This window comes from Cynocephalus volans, chromosome 10 (genome assembly GCF_027409185.1).
Source record: "Cynocephalus volans isolate mCynVol1 chromosome 10, mCynVol1.pri, whole genome shotgun sequence".
Classification (NCBI taxonomy): domain Eukaryota; kingdom Metazoa; phylum Chordata; class Mammalia; order Dermoptera; family Cynocephalidae; genus Cynocephalus; species Cynocephalus volans.
Genome location: NC_084469.1, coordinates 96004298 through 96018350, shown reverse-complemented (window position 1 = coordinate 96018350; position 14053 = coordinate 96004298). Strand labels below are relative to the sequence as shown.

Sequence of the window (14053 nt, the reverse complement as noted above, 5' to 3'; positions counted from 1 at the left end):
ATCCCTGTACCCACCAGCCACCAAAAAAAAAAAAAAAAAAAAAAAGGATGTAACTCCTTCCAGGGGGAGACCAGGAGTCCAACAGAGATCCCCGCCTTGTTTCTATGGCAATAGATCTCCCTTGCGGCCCCAGAATGCTCAATAAAAGCTCATGAAGAAAGCAAAGCTAGAGTTTGTGGGGATTTGAGGGGTCATCTGGGAGGCCCCAGAGCCCCCAGGGATGGCTGGAGAGGCCCACTGTGGCGAGGGAGCTCTGTGTCAACTTGCCAACCCCCCTTTATATGGGTAGAGACACATCCAAGGAGCATGAAGGTGATACCCCCCAGCCTCCAAGCCTGTCCTGCTGGACGACCCCCTCCCCAGCTGTTATCTCCCCTCAGGCAGGCCTGGAGATGGGGGGAGGAGTGGGGAAGTCAGAGGCTCCCTGGTGTTTGCCAGCCCCCCCCCCCCCCCCCCCCCCCCCCCCCGGGATCTCCTGTCCTCCTGTCACCTTGAAGTGACACCAGCTGGGCCTGGCTCCCCTCCCCCACTCCTGCTGTTTCCATGGGGACAGATGTCCTTTCTGCAGATCAGACCATGCTGCCTGCCGGATGAGGAGGGGGTGGGGCTGGCCTGAGAGCCTTGCCCCCTCAGTTTCTCCAGCTCTGTATCCGCTGGTTTCTGCTGTCCGGGCGTTTATCTGCCCCTGTACCTCGTACCTCTCCCTCTGCCTGTCCCTGCTCGGTGTGAGACTCAGGCTCCAAGCCCGGCTCCGACCCCAAAACAAAGAGCTGGGGATGCCCTTGCCCCTACAAGAGTCTCAGTCTCGCCATCATGCCTCAAGGGGCTGGTGCCTCTGGATGTCTCCTGGGCCCCCCCCCCGTGCCACACTGGACACCCACAGTGGCCATTCCCCACATGGGGAGACAGATGGGAGGGGTGAGGGCTCACCTAATTCTTTCTCCCACTGGGTGACAGGGATCCCCGTTCCCTGCTGCCCAGGAAGGACACTTGAAACAGACAATAACTTATTTATTTTCCAGGCCAGGGGATGGTTTTGATACACAGTTCTGAGTTCTAGAACCCACAAGGAGTCAGATTAGGTGGCTTTGATGTAGACCAGGGTCTGGAAGGGTAGAGAGTCTGTTTGTCCATCTGTCTTCCAGCTTTATCAGGCAGGGATGCTGGGCAGGGGGCTGAGGGTCCCCATCAGGGGGTGTGTGTGATGACCGGGTACAGCAGGGCCAGGTGCTCCGCACCCTGCACCGGCAGCGGGCGCGAGCTGTAGTGCAGGACCAGCTCGGGCACGCTGGCAAAGGGGCCACTGTGCTGCCCCAGCACGATCTGGTTCTCTCGAGTCTGCGCGAACTTCAGATGCAGGAAACCCTGGCTGCTCCTGGGGGACAGGGGTCCAAGGGAGCACTGAACACCCCAGACCCACTCATGCTTTCCATCCCTAAAGCAACCTCCCACAGTCCCCAGGGCCGGGCACTGGTGTCCCCAGACATTGGTGGTAAACAGTGGTTTGGTGTGAAGCTGTTTGCTTATTCCCCCCTGGCCAGGCTGCCATCTCAGGCTTGTCCCCTATGAAAGTAGGCTGGGGTTGAGGTTCCTCTCCAGGAACTGGGACCCAACAGCAGACCCAGTGCATGTCTTCTGCAGGATACAAGAGGATCAGGTTCTACCTCCCTGATCTTGACTTTGTAAGTTTCTCTTTCCGCTCTAAAACCTAGTCCTTAACCCATGCCCTGGGGAGTGGCCGAACACATTCGAAATTCTGGTGCAGTCAGGAGACCCCAAAGAGGACACCTTGGCAGGACACTTTCTACCCCTGCGCACTCTTTCTTTTGATTTCCTGACGGCTCAGCTCAAATGTCACCTCCTTAGAGAGGCCACCCCTGAGCCCCTACTCAAACTCTCCGATTTTCCACTGTTCTGTTTGGGTCTTAGCCCTTATCTCTATCTAAAATATCTCTATCTCTGGCACTGCCAGAGCCCCAGCAACTAGAACAGGGCCTGGAACACAGACAGCAGGTGCTCAATTAATGTCTATTCAATGAAGGGACAGGACCTAGCACCAGGGGGCCTGAGGACCCCTCTTAGGTCACTCCAAGCACCCCCAGACTCACCCTATTCTCTTACCCTTTTTTTTTTTTTTTTTGGCGGCTGACTGGTAAGGGGATCAGGGCCCCTGACCTTGGTGTTACCAGCTCCATGCTTTAACCAAGTGAGCTCACCACCTCTTCTCTCTCCCAAGTTTCTGATCCCTTGTACGGCCCCTCGGGGGCTCCCACTAATCAACCCCCGGTCTGGGATCCCTTTGCTTTCTCTCCATGTGTGGTGGGTGGAATGACCTAGAACCTGGGAATCATTTTATCATGACTATTAACATTAATTAAGCATGTCCTGTTTTCCAGGCACTGTTCCCAGTATTTTTTCACCTATTTTTGTTTGTCTGTCTGATTATCACAGAACCACCAGGAAGCTGATGCTATCACTACCCTTGCTATACGGATGAGGATAAAGGCCCAGAGAGGTTGATTAATTTAGAAAGTGGCAGAGTCAGGATTTGAACCTGCCTCAAAGTCCTCTTCCAATCTTGTCCTTTTAGATCTGGCATTCAGACACCTAGTAGAATCTTGGGAGCGTTTTATAATTAGACCCACTTAGAATCTTAGGAACAGGAGCACATGGAATCAGGGCCTAAAACTCAAATGCCTACAGGGCCGCTCTGGGATTCTGGCTTCAGGCAGACACAAGGAGATATACTTCAACTTTTGCACTAGGGGAGCCTAAAGAAACCGTGGACACCTAGTTCCCCATTTCACCCAAGGCCTGGATCCTGCTTCATCTTCTTGCGTACCTCCAGTGACGGCGAGCTCATTCCCAGCTGGAATCATGCCAGTGACCTCCCTGGAAGCCCCGCCCTTATGTTAAAAACCTCCACCCACTGGCCTGGAAGCCCTGCCCACTGGCTGCTGGAACCACACCCCTGGGCTCCCATCCAATTAACCTGTAAGTGTGACGCATGCAGTCCTGTGACCCTCTGTCCCTGGGAGGCTGGGGGCTCACCTGAGGGACAGGGAGCAGTCCTGGGGGCTGGTTTCGCTGAGCCGCACGAGGTAGCTGCCTTCCTTGCAGAGTGATAGGAGGTTCTCAGCATCAGCCCGGCTCAGCGGGCCATGAAACCACCTAGGGGGTGAGGGCAGATGTCTCATGAAGGGCCACCCCCAAGCACACCCTGGGGTCGGGCCAGGTACAGCTGGTGCAAGGGCTTGTGACACCCAGGCTACAAATCGAGGAAAATTCCCTTGGATTTTTCAGGAGGAGCCAGGTCATCGGGCAGACACAGCTTCCCTTGGGAGGCAGCTGAGCCCAGGTCAAAGGTGGAGATGCTACCTCCAATTCAACATGTAGACCTCACCTTGACCTTGACAGCCCCCATCTGGCTGGGTCTCCAAATGTCCTCAACACCCCTTCCTAATCCACCAACTTCAATCACTTTCATGAGTTTTGCCACATCCCAGATCCCCACCCACCTCTACCTTTTTTGTTTTTGGCCAGTATGGGGAACCGAACCCTTGACCTTGGTGTTACAAGGCTACAATCTAACCAACGGAGCTAACCAGCCAGCCCCTTGTACCATTCTTTATTTAATATTTTTCTTTACTGTGCTCAAAGAGAGGTTAGCTGTTGCGGGCAGGTGTCAAAGACAGAAGAGCGCCAAACGGAGACTTTACCGTCGTTTGTATTGAAAGAAAATTGAAAAGAGAATAAACTTCGCATCCTACGCCTCAGTGTTAAATAACCAGTTCTGTATCGCCCACCGAAGAGGTTTGGGAATGACTGTGATGGCATGGCCTGGGCTCTGGGAGTCCCTCAAGGAGCTCCCAAGCTGGAGGGACACCAAGAAGCCCCAGACCCTCCCAGCTCATGCACCGCACCGCAGCCCAAAGTTGGGAGCCCCCCAGAATCCTGCTCTTCCCAGTTCCATCCCAAGAGATCCTGGGGTGAGAATAATTTCTGTCTCTGCTTTCAGGCTGTGAGCCCCAACCAAGTGAGACAGGCAGTCTTTTGAGCCTGAGGCTCAGGAAGGTTAAGTGACTTGCCCCGGGCCACACAGCCAGGAGAGGCGGAGCAGGGATTCGAAACCAGAACCTGCTCCCAGCGAGAAAGGGACCCCATCTCATTCTGCTTTGTGCCTAGCTGGGTGTCTGGCACACAGCAGGCATTGGTGCACAGGGAAGATTAATTGAAGAAATGAGTGAAGTGAACGAATGAATCAAAGCTCCCCCAGCTCCCTAGTCCAGGGAGGGAAAAGAAAAAATCTGAGGGGTTGGAGTCTACTGGTGGTCGGAGGGGTTCGGCAGGGCTCTTCCACCTTCGGCTTCCCCACTCACGGCTGCTTCTCCAGGGGCAGGGCCGGATCCACGCGTTCTGCAGGCAGAGGACTTCTGGGCGCGGGTCTCCGGAGCTCCTTGGCTGGGCCTGGGGCCCTTTCCCACTCCGGACTGTCAAACTGCACTGGAGGGTTAAGGGTAGAGAGGAAAGGGTTGAGTTCAGCCTAGCTGTGGGGGCGGGGCAGGGACAAGCCAATGGAATTTCAGTAGGAAGGCGGAACCTGCTTGGAGGAACCTATCAGAGCCCAGAATAGGAGGGGCTGGGCTTAAGGCTGGCGCAGGATTGGCCTTCAGGAGGAAAGGGTGTGGCCACGGAAAGGGCGGGGCAGTGCTATGAACGACAAATCAGAGATCAGGGGGCGTGTCTAGAGGGTGGGTTGGAAGTTTCCGACTAGAGCCATGGACTCCCAAGTTCCCTTCCGGGGTTCTGCCCCTATTGGGGCCAAGTCATAGAACTAGAATACCACCCCCGATATGCAGAGAGGTAGATCAAGGCACTGAGCCCCGACCCCCCTCCCAGTCACACAACCTCTGGGGCAAGGCTGGGTTGTCACAAGTCCTCCTGGTCCGAATTATTTTATTTCTTAAAGTTGACCTTATTATTATCCCTTTTAAAGAGGAGGAAACTGAGGTTCAGAGACTTGTCCAAGCTCACTCAACTCAGCTAGGAATCGATCCCTAGTCTACCTGACTGGCAGCTACTAAGAAGTACTGCCCTCTCCTCCCAAAACCTCCTACATAATAGTGCACTTTCTAGCACTCAGTTTACAAGCGCCATGTTCCGTAGGTACTAGAATGATCTCCATATTACAGTAAGGAAACTGAGACTCAAGGAGATAAAGTGACTTGCCCAAGTAACACAAAGCCAGGTCTAGTGTAACACCAAAGCCATATTCCTCTCCCTGCACTATACTGAGCGGAATGAATAGGTTCCATTCCACTCTAAAAGGCATTTTAGTTTCCAAGGAAGATGTATATTCTCTTGGGAAGAGGAATTTACGACTATCAGTCATTCACACTTTAGTGAGAATTAACAAACTACCAAAGTGGCAGGTGATTGGGCTCTACTTTCTAAGTGGAATCGGGGGACATGACCAGACGAGGAAATGAAGGGATGGCGCATCCAGAAGCCAGGGCCTGGGTGGGAGAAGCACCTGCAAATGCCCTGGAGATGTGGTCTTTCTTCCACTCCCAGGGTTGGTCATACTCATCCGCTGGCCGTTCATCTTCCTGGGGCAGCCGGCTCTGTCGAGGCCTTTGCCCGGAAAGGGGTCCATCCCCTGGATCTCGGTGCTGTTCTTCATGGGGAGTATCATACAGCTGCACCCCTCTGCATGGCAACTCTGGGAGGCCAAGGACACTGGTCAGAGCCTATTCCCACCTGGCCTCTGTCTCTATCCCCCAATCCCTGCCCGCTCACCGCTCATGACCCGCTGGGCGTCGTAGGGCTCCATGTAACCGTCATCTGGGGGAGGAGGATGAGGCTGGGCATCAAAAGGGTCTGAATACTCAGTGTCAACTTCCAGCTGGGGAGAGAAGGAAGGAGAGGGGCGAGGGCTCAGGGGGGCCGAGCGCAGCTCTGGATGCCCTGCTGGGTGATCTTACACTCCTTGCCTGCCCCCTCTGGGCCATCTGACACATCTCCAAGCAGTTCTTTTGGCGGGGGGAGGGCAGGGAGTCTACTCTAGCACTCACGAGAGTTGGCACACAGCTGCCAGCTTCCCCTGCTGACTTCCTCCAGGCTACTGTGATTCTCCCCAACACAGACACCTGCTTCCCTCCTTCAGTAATTGTAATGTTTACCAGGTGCCAGTTCTGCTCTAAATGCTTTCCCTATATTTATTCATAATACCAACATCCAGTAAGTACATTATCCCCATTTTACAGATGGGGAAACCAAGGCACAGAGAGGGTAAGTGACTTGTACAGGGTCACACAGCTGGTAAGTCAGAGGCAGAGTTTGATCCCAGCTGTCTGGTTCCCCTGAATCCCTGCCTCCTATTCCCTTTCTGGTGCCATGAACCACGACTCAATGCAGCCCCTGGCACCCACCTCAAATCCCTCTCTGGCTACTGTCTCTGCTGAAGCTTTGGGGTCAACTCCCCGATCCTCTAGGAAACATATTGAAAAAAAGCATGGGCATTGGAGACAGCTGTGGAATCAAATCTCAACTTGCTGGAGCCCTGTGACCTTGGGCGAGTCACCTCTCTTCTGTGAGCCTCAGTTTCCACCTCTGTAAAATGGGAATCCTAACAGCAGGAAGGGCAGAGTCATGGTGAGGAGGTTTAAGTGCCCAGAAGGAGAGTGCCTTGCTCAGACGTTTTGGGAAGATCCCACCTGCTGCCAAGAGGAAGGGAAGTGGAGGGGAGGGGACGGGAGGAGGGGTATGGCCAGGGAACAGGAGGACAGAAAGACAAAGCAGGGCCGGTCAGAGGGACAACCAGCATTGTGCATTGCAAAGGGACAGATATCAAACTCTGACAAGTAGGTGGAGGACTGGCAAGTGTCCCTCTGGTGCTCTGGCCCACCTCTGGGATCACACATTAAACAAGCTCCCCCAGATGGGGGGACGGGGCACAGCCTGACCCTCCCCACCCAGCCTCCCGGGGCCACCCAGCCACGCACCTCCTCCCCGGGGCTGCCCAGCAAGGCCTTGGCTCTGGCCATGTCCGCAGCCTCCACCTTGATGAGCCTGTGCTTGGGAGAGTCGTACTTGGCGTCTCCGGACCCCTTGGAGTCCCCAGGGCCCGCGGGGTCCGGCTCCAGGCGGTTGTCGGCGTCCTCATAGGGGTCTTCAAAATCCAGGTTCTTCTGCGCCCGGTAGGCCCTCAGGATGTCGCTCTCCGTGTAGTCGGGGGCGGGCGGCTGCGGAGGGGGTCTCCGGCCGCCAAAGCTCAGGTAGTCCCGCAGCCACCTGGCCATCTGGACGCGTGTCACCCCAAATCCTGCCACCGTCAGAGGGGGATCCACATGCCTTTTTCCGGGCCCCCTTCCCCAGGGGGAGGAGGCGAAGCAGGTGGAGAAAGATCAGGCGTGCGCCTTGGCCGGGCTCAGCGTGCAGAAGGGGAAATTCAGAAGCGGCGACAGCGGGGGAGCGGGAGAGGCCCACCTTCGCCCGGCTCGGCCCGGACCCCTGGGTTCTCAGCGCAGCGGGCGGGCTCCTCCGGGGCGCGGGCACCGCGCGCAAAGTTGGGCCGTGGGGACGGTGACCCCGGCAGGGCGCATCCTTTGTCGCGCTCTTTCCCGCTCCGGAGGGAGCCCCCCGATCCCGCGGCCCCCGGCCCCGCCGCCTCGATCCGGCCGCAGCCGCCGGCACAAAGGGAAATAAAAAATCCCCTCCGATCCCCCTTCGCGCTTTCGGAGAGACTTTCCCCGCAGCAGCCGGCGCGCGGCCGGGAGGTGGGACTTCGGGGAGGGCGCGCAGGAGGACGCGCCGGTCCCCGCCAGCCCCGGGCCACGTCCTGGGCAGCAACGTCAAGGCTTCCCCGCCCCTCCCCCGCCCCCCGCGCGCCCCTCCGAGGTGACCGAGACCTTCAGCTGTTCTGGGCAGGGAGGGGCGGGGGCCGCGGGGAGGGCGGCAGGTGGGGAGTCAGCTGGCACCGAGGTGGCTCGGGAGAGCGACAGGTGCGGGGCAGGAGGGGCGGGGAGACTGGGGCTGCACTTGACCGCGAGAAGCGGGGAAGGCGTCCAGCGGACGGGGCGAGTGGCCACCGCCGAGGGTTGAAACCGAACCGGTATCTGGCGGGGAAACTGACCAGGAGGTTGGGGGGCGTGGACATTGTCGCAGAGGTCACCGGCTAAAACTGACGTTGACGCAGCCGAAGGAAGGGAGAGGCGACGGAAGGGACTGCGATCCGGCTTCCCCTCCCCCAGGGGCAGGGAGATGGCGTCTGTGCCTGGCGTGTGGCCTCAGCATCTGTCCCTTTGTGGCTTCTGGGGTTGGGGGGTGGGAAGGGGGACTGAGTGAAAGGGTGTCGCCTGTCCTGGCTGCCTGTCGGCAGCTGCAGCTGTCTGGGGGCAAGGACACTAAGAAGTTTGGGAGATGAGAGAGGACAAGGGGATTGCTGGTCGATTTTAGAGCAAAACCTTTTTTTCTTTCCCCGTAAGGAGGCTTGCTCAGTTTCCCTTAATGACTGCAGAAAAAGAGGGGTGATCAGGAAGAATGGGACCCCAGATTCTCTTCTCCTGGCTCCCCCAGGGTGCCTCTGGCTTGGAGGGGAGGGAGGACCAGACAGAAGTAAAAGCTGACACGCTGTGACTGGCAGAACTACTGGACCGGGGACAGGGTCTGCTGTGCTTTGGTGCCTTGGTTTCCTCATTAGAAAAAGGAGGCTTCTAATAGGAAAACCCAGAGAGCTCGAGCAAGGATCACCCGAAGGGAGCAAGTGATCACTCAGCCTCCCCATTTTAAAGATGGGGAAACTGAGGCACAGAGAAGGGAGGGCCTCGCTCAAAGCTGCTCAGCAGCTCATTTCTGCCTGGACACCATCGTGTGGCCTGCTGTGGGGTGACACTGCAGACCCACCCACTGGAGTCTCTTCATGGAATCAGGGATCCTCCCTGTTCCCTCCACTCTTAGCCCCACTCTCCAGATGGGGAAACTGAGGCATAGAACGATTAAGATAAAGCCCCTGATGGCAGCAGGGGCCTCGACCCTTCTGTTCCCTCCCGTTCCCATCTGCCGTGTCCCCCAACAGAGACCTGTTGAACTTGGACCTCCCTTCTGGGGCTCATTGACACAGTCCGCACCCCCCCCTTCCACCCTACCCTCTCCGATCAGCAAGGCAGCGTCCCTGGGGACCGCCAGGGAGCACCGTGGGTAATTGTCCTGTTTTCTGTCAGCCGCAAGGCAATTCCTGGCTCGGGGATGAGCTGTTGACAGATCTCATCAAATCCGAGTCCTCTCCCTGTCGGATAAATACTCGGTGTCTGAGGTATAAATATTTGAAAGGAGCCTTCTAATTACAGTCTGTGTCAGGAATAGCAATTAGACGCCCTGGAGGCAGAATCAAACGGCATTTGACTTTCCTGAGCTTTTGAGCTGGCTGCTTCTGGGGCTGCCCCACCCCCACCCCCAGGAAAGGAACGAGGAGGAGGTGGGGGGGTGCAGAAAGAGGCAGATGACAGAGCCAGGCTGGGAGTCACCTTGTGACCTTGAATCAGCCACATGACCTCTTGGGCTTGGGCTTTGGGACGGTTGCCCGCAGGGGGGCGCTGTGTGGCTACAAGCAAGGATGTGGAGGGGTCTGGGGGTCCTGCACGGCGGGGACTTCCCTTCCCCCAGCACTCGTGGTCTGGGAGGCAGTTTATTGAGGGCTCCTGCAGGGTGTGCGGGGCTCAGAGTGCTGTGGTTCTCCAGAGCCTGGGCTCAGGAATTCCAGCCCACCTGACCTTGGGGAGTGACCTGGACAGTTTTCTCACGTGGGAAATGGGGACTGACAGGTCACCCCTGCTGAGCACTTACTGCCAGGCACTGTTTTGGGTGCTTTTGTGTTTTGTTTGGTTTCTTGAGATATAATTCCCTCACCCTATAATTCACCCACTTACCGTGTACATGCAATTCAGTGGGGTTTGTTTTTTGTATGTTTACAAGATTGTGTGACCATCACCACTAATTCCAGAACATTTTTATCATCCCCCAAAGAAATCTCAGACCCAAACTCCCAATCTCTGGCAACCACGAATCCACTTTCTGTCTTTGTGGATTGGCCTGTTCTGGACGTTTCATATAAATGGAGACACACACTGTGTGGCCTTCTGTGTCTGGCGTCTGTCACTGAGCGTGATGTGTTCAAAGATCATCCACGTGGTAGCGTGTGTCAGAGCCTCGTTCCTTTTTATAGTAATATTCCATTGTGTGGCACACAGTAGGTGCTCGATATATGCTTAGGGTGGACAGGACCTCAGGAAGGAGCGGGATGTGGTCCCTGGCTGGGGGCTGTGCCTGCTCTCTCTGTACCCTTGCCCCTGTCTCCTAGAACAGCAGCTCTGACTCTCGAGGGGGTGTGGGAGCCAATACACCAGGGCAGATGGGACCAGCCGGGGATAGATGACGGCCCACGATGGGGCCTAAAAACCCCTCATATGATGGGAGAGACGTGGCCCTGCCTTAGGTGCTCCTAGTCTGATAGGGGAGACCACCTTTGCCCTCAGAAGCCCTTAGACACAGCTCTGCCTTTCTTAATTCACAGTCTGATGGCAGAGGTATGGTCTTGCCCTCAGAAACCCCCAGTCTGAGGCAGGAGATACGTGCATGCCTTAATAGGCTCCTAGTCTGGTGGGGAAGGCATAATCCTGCCCTCTGAAGCACCCAGTCTGATGGCGGAGTCACAGCTCTGACTTCAGGGGCTTCTAGTTTCATAGGAGAGACATGACCCTCACTTTCGGAGCCCCCAGTCTGATGGAGTTGAGACATGAGCCTATCTTCAGGAGTCCCCAGTCTGCTGGGGGAAGCGTCTGATGGAAGAAATACGTGCTTGCTTTCATGGGCTCTTCTCTAATGGAGGAGACACGGCCTTGACTTCCAGTGTCCCAGTCTGACAGAGGAGACATGAACCTGCCTCCAAGGCTCCCCAGTCTGAAGGGGGAGGCATGGTCCAAACGTCAAGGGCTCCCAGTCTAATGGAAAAGATATGGCCCTGACTTCCTGGGTCCCAGTCAAATGGGGGAGACATGAGCCTGCCTTCAGGGTTCCCAGTCTGATGGAGGAGGCATGGACCAACCTTTGAGGGCCTCCAGTCTGATGGGGGAGGCCTGGCCTGGTCCCTAAAGGCTCCCAGTCTGCAGCAGTTTTAGTGGGGCGTGAAATCAAGGGCATATACTTGGAGCCTTGAGGATTCAAACTCAGGGCCTTTCCCTCACTCACCACGAGCCCTTGACCTAGGAGCCTCCCTCATCTGTAAAATGGGGCAGTAACAGAGCGTGTGCCCGAGGGAGTGGGCAGTGAGCTTCGGCCTGGAGAGAGCTCAGTGCTGTGCTTGTTGTGGCAAGAGCTTGGGGAGTGGGAGCGGCCCCTCTTCTCCTTTATGAGGCCCAGGTTCAGGCGGGAGTGGGCTCCAGCAGGACGAGCGGCCACTGCCACCCCCTCCCCCCATCCTCTGATCTGCTCTGGCAGTGTGGCAGCCCCAGGGGGCTGATGGAGGAGATTTCGCAGGAGATCTGACAGCTCTCGAGGACAGGGTAACAGACGATAAGCTGGTGGGAGCTGTGGGCTGTGAGGGGGGAAGGGCAGGTGGGGGGGGGAGCCAGGGGAGGTTGGGGCAGAGCAGGGAGCAGGGGGCACAGGGTGAGAGAACAAAGTCTAAAAGCCTCCAAGGGGATGTAAAAATTAAAAATAAAAATTTCAGTGGTGTAGGAAAGGGTGGGGAGGAGTGGTGGGAGCAGGCAGAGCCATGGGGCTTCCTGAGCCTCGGTTTTCTCGCCTGTGAATGGGGCAACACCCACTCAATCAGTCCACAAGCATTTTGAGCACCTACTAAGAGCCTAGGTGGTTTTAGGTGCTGGAGACACAGTTGCCAATATGATATGTGCCTTTGCGAAGCTCACTGTCCAGTGGAAGTCTGGCAGGCAGACCCTCAGGTGACCCCCAATGACCCCTGCCTCCTGGTGTTCATGACATGTGGAATCCCCTCCTCTCGAGTGTGGGTGGGACTGTGGCTTCTAACCAAAGGAACATGGCAGAGGGGAAGGGTGCTGTGTCTACAGACTCTACTCTCCTGCTGGCTTTATGAAACAAGCTGCTCCAAGTTTCCACGTGGCCAAGGAACTGAGGGAGGCCTCTGGCCAACACCCATGACGAACTGGATTCTGCCAGCAACCACGAGAGCAAGCTTGGAAGCTGATCCTGCCCCGGGCAAGCCTTCAGATGAGACCCCAGCCCTGTTCAACATCTTAACTGCAGCCTTGAGAGACCTGGAAGCAGGAGACTCAACTAAACCACACCTGGATTTCTGTTGCTTTAAGCCACTAAATTTTGGGATAATTTCATAGGCAGTACTAGATAAAAAATACAGGGAGAGATGGACAATAAACACATCTGCTAAGGCATCCCCTTGGCAGCCCCTCAGAACTCTCTTCCCCTGCTTTATTTTTAAATTTTTAAAATTATTTTTGGCAGCTGGCTGGCACGGGGATCCGAACCCTTCACCTTGGTGTTGTAACACTGCACTCTAACCACTGAGAAAACTGGACAGCCCTGCTTTATTTTAATCAGTTATCACTACCTACAGCATACGTTTACTTTATTTTATTTTACATTTACTTTATTTATTTGTACCTTATTATTATTTATGATTCTTACAAAATATATTTTAAATTATTAATATAAAAATACATAAAATTATATTTTATTAGTAATATAATACATAAATTTCATTTATATTTTATTATACTTATATTGTTATTGATAATTATAACATTATACATATTATTATGTCATATTATCATATATAACATTTATTAACTTTACATAATATATTATATATTTTCTGTAGTATTATTATATATTATTGTAAAAATGTGTTATTTATATTCACTATATTTATATATGTTTAATCTCTTACCCCCCATCTCCCACCAAGAATGTCACCTTTATGAGTGGAACTTTGTTTTACTTTAATGCTGTAGCCCCAGTGCCTAAATCCACTTTAAAATATATATTTTTTCATTTATTTATTTATTTATTTTTATTTATTTTGAGGGGGCAGCTGGCCAGTACAGGGATCAAACCCTTGACCTTGGTTTATCCACACTGTGCTCTAACCAACTGAGCTTACCGGCCAGCTCCCAGTGCTTAAATCAAAGCCTGACACAAAGTAGGTGGTCAATAAATATATTCTGAATGAGCAAAGGGGTTCATAAACTTGCATTAGGAGATGAGCATTGGGTGAGTTATTATAATTATTTTTTTTAAAGACGACCGGTTAGGGGATCTCAACCCTTGACCTGGTGTTGTCAGCACCACACTCTCCCAAGTGAGCTAACCAGCCATCCCTATACAGGGATCCGAACCCGTGGCCTTGGTGTTATCAGCACCACACTCTCCTGAGTGAGCCACGGGCCGGCCCCATTGGGTGAGTTTGTATAAACAGCTCAGCACGAGGTCTGGAGAGTGCTCAGTGGTGCACGAACCTTAGCTGTTATTATTACTCGCTGCGAAGATCCCTGTAGTCCACCTGCCATGTCACACAGAGGAGAGGGAGGCTGGTGCTTGTCCTCTGGGTGGCCTCAGCTGGAGGAGCTACAGGGACAGTGTGCACCTACACATGTGGGGGGTGCCTTGTCCTGACCACCTTTCTCTGAAGGCCTTTCGAGAACTGCAGAGCTGATGATGACCTAGGCAGAGGTCAAAAAACTTTCTCTGTAAAGGGCCCAAATAATAAATATTTTTGGCTTTGCATGGCATAAAGTCTCTATCATAAATACTAACTCTGCCACTGTAGACCAACAGCAGCCGCAGATGATATGCACACAAATGGGCATGTCGGTGTGCCAATAAAGCTTTATTTACAAAGACAGGCCACAGGGACCAAATTTGGCCCAAGGGCTGTTGTTTGTTGACTCATATGTTGGAAAACAGTTAGGTTACAATGTAATACTATTAAATAAATGCAAGTAACAGTGCACGCGCATGGCGAAAAGTGCAGTGGATCAGGAGTGACGGACGTTCAGGAAAC

General features: G+C 54.3%; 1 protein-coding gene across 1 annotated transcript; it reads right to left on the bottom strand.

The window, feature by feature from the left end:
• Positions 1-998: 998 nt before the first annotated feature.
• Positions 999-8085, bottom strand: SHD (Src homology 2 domain containing transforming protein D). Its single transcript, XM_063110491.1, has 6 exons — positions 7005-8085; positions 5800-5905; positions 5534-5722; positions 4380-4503; positions 3052-3171; positions 999-1375 (listed from the first exon to the last, which is right to left on the bottom strand). Exons 1-6 carry the CDS (start codon positions 7299-7301, stop codon positions 1189-1191), a joined length of 1023 nt encoding a protein of 340 aa, XP_062966561.1. The 5' UTR covers positions 7302-8085; the 3' UTR covers positions 999-1188.
• Positions 8086-14053: the final 5968 nt, after the last annotated feature.